Source organism: Amblyraja radiata, chromosome 6 (assembly GCF_010909765.2).
Source record: "Amblyraja radiata isolate CabotCenter1 chromosome 6, sAmbRad1.1.pri, whole genome shotgun sequence".
NCBI lineage: Eukaryota > Metazoa > Chordata > Chondrichthyes > Rajiformes > Rajidae > Amblyraja > Amblyraja radiata.
The window spans coordinates 16,429,124-16,438,658 of NC_045961.1; the positions used below are offsets into that span (position 1 = coordinate 16,429,124).

General features: G+C 43.0%; 1 protein-coding gene across 10 annotated transcripts in view; it reads right to left on the bottom strand.

Annotated features, from left to right (window-relative positions):
• supt20h (SPT20 homolog, SAGA complex component) overlaps window positions 1–9,535 on the bottom strand; it is a 63,993-nt gene that overhangs the window by 22,259 nt on the left and 32,199 nt on the right. For all 10 annotated transcript variants that reach the window (XM_033022234.1, XM_033022233.1, XM_033022228.1 and 7 more), the window contains exon 19: window positions 9,063–9,375. In XM_033022234.1, the coding sequence (XP_032878125.1) occupies window positions 9,063–9,375 (313 nt within the window). The remainder of the gene's footprint in view (window positions 1–9,062; window positions 9,376–9,535) is intronic.

Sequence of the window (9,535 nt, forward strand, 5' to 3'; positions counted from 1 at the left end):
ACGGGAACTAATGATAAAAATTACGAAGGTTAAATGGGAAAAATACTTGATATATATTCACAAATGTTCAATTAATGTAAGACATAATCTAATTCAATTTAAAATTGTACATAGATTATAATTCAAAAACAAGATTGAACAAATTTTATCCAAATATATCCGCCACTTGTGATAAATGTCTAGCCCAAAAGGCAACTATAACACACTCCTTAGTTTCCTGCATAAAACGTTATAGATTTTGGAATTATATTTTTGAAATATTTACAAAATTATTCAAGACAAGAATGGAACCTAATACTGAAATGATTATATTTGGCGTAATGGAAGATGGGAATAAATTGAACACATCTCAAAATCTATTCCTTAACTATGGTTTAATAATAGCAAAAAGATTAATACTTAAATTTTGGAAGGGTACATCAATACCAACGCTTAAAATGTGGATTGCAAGTATGTTGGACACAGCTCATCTTGAGGAAATGCGATTCCTCCTAATGGATAAATCAGACCAATTCATAACGAGTTGGTCTCCATTCGTCGTTTTTTTGGAATCATATGGTGCAACACAATTGTAAAAGAACTGTTTCAGGACTGGACGAGGGTTGGTCAAGATTATAAATAATGATCTCCTTTTCTTTTTTATTTTATTTTATTTTCTCTATTTTCTCTCTCAACTTTCTTCATTTACTCGTTTTCTTTCTTCACACACTATATATTTCACATCTTTCTATCCTTTACTATCTAACTTCTTTTTCTTATTCTAATCTTTTTTCAATGTAACAAAAAAAAAAAAAAGTTGTACATAAAATGTATTATGAAAATATATATTAGGCACTTTGGTGCCATATGCCTGTACTTACTTCTAATAAAATTAAAAAATTTTTTTAAAAAAATAAATAAATAAATAAAATGCCATTATCGTATCTGCCTCCACCACCACCCTTGGCAGCGCAAGTTCCAGATACCTACCACCCTCTGTGTAAAAAAACTTGCCCCTCACATCCCCTTTAAACTTCGCCCCTCTCACCTGAGAACTATGTCATTTAGTCTTTGACTAAAAGCTTTAAGGTAAGCATGCTATTTACCAAAAAGTTCATCAGTTATAGGAGCATCCTTTTGTTCTGGGCTGAAGGAAAGTTGAAGAATCAGGAAATTTCTAACCTATTGTGGTTACTAAAAAATAAATTTCACCAGGGACTAACTTAAAAGAGGTCCTTCTGCAGTTGTACAGGGCCCCAGTGACCACACCTGGAGTATTGTGTGCAGTTTCAGTCTCCAAATTTGAGGAAGGACATTCTTGCTATTGAGGGAGTGCAGCAGGTTAATTCCCGGATGGCGGGATGTTGATAGAAGGGAGCGGCTGGGCTTGTACACTCTGGAATTTAGTAAGATGAGAGGGGATCTTATTGAAACATATCAGATTATTAATTCACGCTTATTGGACACACTAGAGGCAGGAAACATGTTCCCCATGTTGGGGGAGTTCAGAACCAGTGCCCACAATTTAAGAATAAGGGGTAAGCCATTTAGAACGGAGATGAGGAAAAACCTTTTCACACAGAGTTGTGAGTCTGTGGAATTCTCTGCCTCAGAAGGCAGTGGAGGCCGGTTATCTGGATGCTTTCAAGAGAGAGTTAGATAGAGCTCTTAAAGAATGCGGAGTCAGGGGATATGGGGAGCAGGCAGGAACGGGGTACTGATTGTGAATGATCAGCCATGATCCTATTGAACGGTGGTGCTGGCTCGAAGGGCCGAATTGCCTACTCCTGCACCTATTGTCTATTGTCTAAAAAGTCACAAGAAAGATTCAGTGAAAACTGAGCAGCAGCAGCAGCAGCGTCATCCTAATGCAACATAGCAGAGGTAGGAACAATTGCTGGGTTAAAGGCCCGGATAGAGTGGATGTGGAAAGGATGTTTCCACTCGTGGGAGTCTAGGACCAGAAGGCGCAGCCTCAGAATAAAAGGACGTACCTTTAGAAAGGAGATGAAAAGGAACTGAGGGTGAAGAATCTGTGGAATCCATTGCCTCAGATGGCTGTGGAGGCCGTTATTGAGTATTTTTATGGTAGAGATTGACATATTCCTGATTAGTATGGGTGTCAGGGATTATGGAGGGGGGGGGGGAAGAAAGGGGTTGAGAGGGAAAGACATATCAGCCAAGATTGAATGGTTGAGTAGACTTGATGGGCCGAATGGCCTAATTCTGCTCCTATGACTTACGAATTAGTGCTGGGTGTATTCACAGGTAAAGAATTTTTTAACAAAATATGTTCAGGACCATACCTGGTGGTAAATGCAACCATTATACATAAGAATAATGTCTAACATTTCAGGGAAGAGCAAGTACCAAATAGGTCTCTAAACATGCAACAGTGCAGTACAGGAGCCACAATGTTCATGCCGACCATCATGCCATGTTAAATTAATCTCCTCTGCCTGCAAGTGATCCATTTCTCCCCACTCCTTGCATAACCTTTATTTATTTTTAATTTAACAATAACTTCTTTCAACACTATTATCTCAGACTTTGCAGAACAGCTACCGAACTTCACCTGATGTGTAAATATTTAAAAAATGACATTATAAAATGACCAATGAGAGGTGACTGTATGACAGATCAAAAATCTTCACGTCATTATTTTCAGTCAAGGAATACCGATATCTAATTGCACTTTGTATGTGTTCCGTGTCTTTAATTAATAAGGAAATTAACTGCTTTAACTTAAACATAGTGGAGAGTAAATTGAAGTTCATATCAAATCACCCATCCTTCATGGAATACATTTACGAAGACGGCCATAGGTCAAGGAGCAATGTTGAGAGTGAGTTTAACTGTGTGCCTTAGAAAGTTTCCCATATTAACGTTGACATGCAGTTATAAAGTCATAGAGTAATACAGCACAGAAACAGACCCTTCGGCCCAACTCGTCCATGTCGACGAAGTTGTCCCATCTACACTAATTCCATCCACCTGCATTTGGCCCATATACCTCTAAACTAGTGGTTTAGACTTTAGAGATACAGCATGGAAATAGGCCCTTCGGCCCAACTCGAACCATGTCGACAAAGTTGCCCCATCTACACTAATTCCATCTCCCTGCATTTGGCCCATATACTAGTGGTTTGGACTTTAGAGATACAGCATGGAAACAGGCCCTTCGGCCCACCGAGTCCACGCCCACCAGCGATCACCCCGTACACTAACACTATCCCACACACTAGGGACAATTTACAATTTACTGAAACAGATTAATCAACAAACCTATACATCTCTGGAGTGTGGGAGGAGACTGGAGCGGTCGGAGAAAACCACAGGGAGAACATACAAACGCCGCACAGACAGCGCCCATAGTCAGGATCGCATCTGGGTCTCTGACGCTGAGGCGCAGTAATTCTACTGCTTTGCCACTGTCGCCCAAGCATTTTCAGACTGCTGTGCCACATTTAGTAACTATTTCACTCCTCAGTAAGAAGCTTTTCACTGTACCTCAGTGCACGTGACAATAAACTAAACTGAAAGTGATTTTCAATGCAATGGGTGGACTTGATAAAATGATACCAGTTTCCCAACTTCAAAATGTTCCAAGAAATATTATTTAGCAAAATAGTGCACGCTTTTGGAGAGATGGTCAGAGGAGCGCAGGACAGAACAACCAACCACCATAGGCAGGTACGTGATAGGACAGGTTTGGAGAGACATGGACCACGCCCAGGCAGGTGGGACTAGTGTAGCTGGGACATGTTGGCCAGTGTGGGCAAGTTGGGCAAAAGGACTTGTTTCCACGCTGTATCACTCTATGACTATAACCGGCCAGAATTACGGCAAGTGCATACGGACACCTCTCTTGCCCATTATCCCGCTACCTTCTTGCCGCTTCGCACCTCCTAGGTAATCCCAGAGACCCCCCCCCCCGGGGGTGGTACTGCCCACTCTAGGAACCACTGCTCTAGACGACTGCTCATGTACCCGAAACGTTAAAATTATGCCTGCCTCAACTACCTCAGGTAAAGATCGACACAAAATGCTGGAGTAATACAGTGTGTCAGGAACCATCTTCAGAGGGAAACGACAGGTGATGTTTCGGGTCGGGACCCTTCTTCAGACCGAGAGTAGGGGGTGGTTGAGATATGGGCGGGGGGGGAGGGGGGGGGGGGGAGTGGAGTGGGTGAGGTGAAGTTCCGGAGGCGAGAAAAGACCGAGACCAATCATTGCTGGCAGCTGAAGACCTCAAGCAGGGAGGTGTCCTGGTAGGCCCATTGTTGGCTAGGGAAGATGTGATCTCAAGATGTGGTGAACTGTGCAACTGATTAAATGATTAGGATGGAGGAAGGGGGCAAGGGAAGAGGGGAGTGTAAGTAAAAGTAACTTAAAATTAGAGATAACTCCTTTAACAGCTCGTTCCATACACCCACCACTGTGTGAAAAAGTTGATCTTCAGATTCCTATTAAATCTTTCCCCTCTCACCTTAAACCTATGTTCCCTCATTCTTGATTCCCCTACTCTGGGTAAAAGACTTCTTGCATTCATCCTATCTATTCCCCTCATGATTTTGTATACCTCCATAAGATCTCCTCTCATCCTCCTGCGCTCCCGGAATAAAGTCCTAGCCTGCCCAACATCCCCCTGTAGCCTAGGCACTCAAGTCATGTATGGTTTATTTGATCTGTTTAGTCAGCGTGCAAGACGAAGCTTTTCACTGTACCTCGTTGCACATGACAACAATAAACCTAGTTTTATTTGATTTGATGGTACAGCACGTTAATAAAGGTTTTTCACTGTACCTTGGTACATGTGATAATAATAAACCTAAACCTAGTTTTATTACATTTGATCTTCTAGCACATAGACAAGTTTTGCCCTATACCTGGGTACACGTGGCAATAATAAATCTAAAACTAGTTTAGTTTAGAGATACAGCGGGGAAACAAGTCCTTCGGCCCACCGAGTCCATGCCGACCAGCGATCTCCGTACACTAGCACTAACCTACACACTAGAGACAATTTACAAGATTAACGAGCCAATTAGCCTGCAAACCTGTATGTCTTTGGAGTGTGGGAGGAAACAACGGCACCCGGAGAAAACCCATGAACGTGCAAACTCCGTACAGACAGCACCTGTAGTCAGGGTCGAACCCAGGTCTCTGGCGCTGTTGCATCACGAAGTCATAGAGTGACACAGCGTGAAAATAGGCTCCAACTTGCCCACACCGGCCAACATGTCCCAGCGACACTAGTCCCACCTGCTCGCGTTTGGTCCATATCCCTTCAAACCTGTCTTTTCCGTGTACCTGTCTAACTGTTTTATAATGTTGGGAATAGTCCTTGCTTCTACTACCTCCTCTGGCAGCTCGTTCCATACCATAATCGATTTGTGTAGAAAGGAACTGCAGATGCTGGTTTAAACCAAAGATATAGACACAAAAAGCTGGAGTAACTCAGCGGGACATGCAGCATCTCCGGAGAGAAGGAATGGGTGACGTTTCAGGTCGAGACCCTTCTTCAAACTGGTTAGGGATAAGGGAAACGAGAGATATAGAGGATGATGTGGAGAGATAAAGAACAATGAATAAAAGGTATGCAAAAAAGTCACAATGATAAAGAAAACAGGCCATTGAAGGCTGTTTGTAAGGTGAAAACAAGAAGCTAGTGTGACTTGCGTGGGTGAGGGATAGAGAGAAAGGGAATGCCGGGGCTACCTGAAGTGAGAGAAATCAATACTTATACCACTGGGCTGTAAGCTGCCCAAGCGAAATATGAGATGCTGTTCCTCCAATTTGCATTTAGACTCACTCTGACAATGGAGGAGACGTAGGACAGAAAGGTCTGTGTAGGAATGGGAAGGAGAATTAAAGTGTCCGGCAACCGGAAGATCAGGTAAGTTCAGGCGGGCTGAGTGAAGGTGTTCCGTGAAACGATCACCCAGTCTACGTTTGATCTCGCCGATGTATAAGAGTCCACATCTTGAACAATGGATTCAGTAGATGAGGTTGGAGGAGATGCAAGGAGGAGGTGAACCTCTACCTCACCTGAAAGGACTGTCGGGGTCCCTGGACAGAGTCGAGGGAGGAGGTATAGCGACAAGTGTTGCATCTTCTGCAGTTGCAGGGGAAGGTACCTGGGGTGGGGGTGGGGGTGGTTTGAGTGGGAAGAGATGAGTTAACCAGGGAGTTGCGGAGGGAACAGTCTCTGCGGAAAGGGGTGGAGATGGGAAAATGTGGTTAATGGTGGTATCCCATTGGAGGTGGCGTAAATGTCGGAGAATTATGTGTTGTATACGACGGTGACTGCATATTCGATTTGATCTTTTACAGCACATAAACAAAAGCTTTCACTACACCTGGGACTCCATGATACTAATAAACCTAAACCTAGATTTATTTCATTTGATTGTGCAGCATGTAAATAAAAGCTCTTCACTGTTCACATGACAATAATAAACCTAATTTTAATTTATTTGATCTTATGGCACTCAAACAAAATCTTTTCACCACACCTGGGTACATAGAAACATAGAAAATAGGTGCAGGAGTAGGCCATTTGGCCCTTCGAGCCTGCACCGCCATTCAATATGATCATGGCTGATCATCCAACTCAGTATCCTGTACCTGCCTTCTCTCCATACCCCCTGATCCCTTTAGCCACAAGGGCCACATCTAATTCCCTCTTAAATATAGCCAATGAACTGGCCTCAACTACCTTCTGTGGCAGAGAATTCCAGAGATTCACCACTCTCTGTGTGAAAAATGGTGTGACCCCTTCTTCTGGACTTTCCCAACATCGGGAACAATCTTCCTGCATCTAGCCTGTCCAACCCCTTAAGAATTTTGTAAGTTTCTATAAGATCCCCCCTCAATCTTCTAAATTCTAGCGAGTACAAGCCGAGTCTATCCAGTCTTTCTTCATATGAAAGTCCTGACATCCCAGGAATCAGTCTGGTGAACCTTCTCTGTCCTCCCTCTATGGCAAGAATGTCTTTCCTCAGATTAGGAGCCCAAAACTGTACGCAATACTCCAGGTGTGGTCTCACCAAGACCCTGTACAACTGCAGTAGAACCTCCCTGCACCTATACTCAAATCCTTTTGCTATGAATGCTAACATACCATTCGCTTTCTTCACTGCCTGCTGCACCTGCATGCCTACTTTCAATGACTGGTGTACCATGACACCCAGGTCTCGTTGCATCACCCCTTTTCCTAATCGGCCACCATTCAGATAATAGTCTACTTTCCTGTTTTTGCCACCAATGTGGATAACCTCACATGTATCCACATTATACTGCATCTGCCATGCATTTGCCCACTCACCTAGCCTATCCAAGTCACCTTGCAGCCTCCTAGCATCCTCCTCACAGCTAACACTGCCCCCCAGCTTCGTGTCATCCGCAAACTTGGAGATGTTGCATTCAATTCCCTCGTCCAAATCATTATTATATATTGTAAATAGCTGGGGTCCCAGCACTGAGCCTTGCGGTACCCCACTAGTCACTGCCTGCCATTCTGAAAAGGACCCGTTTACTCCTACTCTTTGCTTCCTGTCTGCCAGCCAGTTCTCTATGCACATCAATACTGAACCCTCAATACCGTGTGCTTTAAGTTTGTATACTAATCTCTTATGTGGGACCTTGTCGAAAGCCTTCTGAAAGTCTAGATATAACACATCCACTGATTCTCCCTTATCCACTCTACTAGTTACATCCTCGAAAAATTCTATAAGATTCGTCAGACATGATTTACCTTTCATAAATCCATGCTGACTTTGTCCAATGATTTCACCACTTTCCAAATGTGCTGCTATCCCATCTTTAATAACTGACTCTAGCAGTTTCCCCACTACCGATGTTAGACTAACTGGTCTGTAATTCCCCGTTTTCTCTCTCCCTCCTTTTTTTAAAAGTGGGGTTACATTAGCTACCCTCCAATCCTCAGGAACTACTCCAGAATCTAAAGAGTTTTGAAAAATTATCACTAATACATCCACTATTTCTGGGGCTACTTCCTTAAGTACTCTGGGATGCAGCCTATCTGGCCCTGGGGATTTATCGGCCTTTAATCCATTCAATTTACCTAACACCACTTCCCGGCTAACCTGGATTTTACTCAGTTCCTCCATCTCATTTCACCCCCGGTCCCCTGCTATTTCCGGCAGATTATTTAGGTCTTCCTTAGTGAAGACAGAACCAAAGTAGTTATTCAATTGGTCTGCCATGTCCTTGTTCCCCATGATCAATTCATCTGTTTCTGACTGCAAGGGACCTACATTTGTTTTAACTAATCTTTTTCTCTTCACATATCTATAAAAACGTTTGCAGTCAGTTTTTATGTTCCCTGCCAGTTTTCTTTCATAGTCTATTTTCCCTTTCCTAATTAAGCCCTTTGTCCTCCTCTGCTGGACTGAATTTCTCCCAGTCCTCTGGTAGGCTGCTTTTTCTGGCTAATTTGTATGCTTCATCTTTTGTTTTGATACTATCCCTGATTTCCCTTGTTATCCATGGATGCACTACCTTCCCCGATTTATTATTTTGCCAAACTGGGATGGACAATTTTTGTAGTTCATCCATGTAGTCTTTAAATGCCTTCCATTGCCTATCCACCGTCAACCCTTTAAGAATCAATTGCCAGTCTATCTTGGCCAATTCACCTATCATACCCTCAAAGTTACCTTTCTTTAAGTTCAGAACCCTTGTTTCTGAATTAATTATGTCACTCTCCGTCCTAATGAGGAACTCAACCATATTATGGTCACTCTTGCCCAAGGGGCCATGCACAAGACTGTTAACTAACCCTTCCTCATTACTCAATACCCAGTCTAGAATAGCCTGCTCTCTCGTTGTTTCCTCTACATGTTGGTTTAGAAAACTATCCCGCATACATACCAAGAAATCCACTTCCTCAGCACCCCAGCCAATTTAATTCACCCAATCTATATGTAGATTGACAATAGTAAACCTAAATCTATAAATGTAAATAAAAAACACCAAAACTGTAAATAATGCATATAGTTAAAATGTTCAGGGAAGGTTTAAGAAGGCATTTAAGAAGAAAGTTTAAGATTTCTTACCAAACAGAGCCGACTACATTGATGAAGTTGAGGCCGGCTGCATTCGCCATTCCCTGGCTGTTCGAGCTCCCTGTGGTAATGGAGGTGACCATGGTAGACAGAGGCATGCTCACTACTGGCAGGGCTTGACCGAGAGCCAACTGCTGTTGGGCAAAAGGGGTTAGAAGGGTCTGCGGGTTGAGGCCTGATTCTTGTATAGAAGGGGTGGCTGTGGGGGTAGCTGCAGATGTTGGGGTTTGTACATCGCAAGGGTGTGGAGTTGATGAAGGGGTGTTGGTTGGTGTAGGGGTGGATGACTTGGGTGTTCCAGATCCTGCTCATTGAAAAAAGAAAAAGCACCGGGTTATTACTTTAAAACTGGCGTCAAGATTTGTTATGCAAAACTGTGCAAATAAAAAAAGCAGTTACAGTTAACGCTGAGGGAGGAAAAGTGTTTCAAATGAATCGATATAGTGATTTGCAATCGCATGATG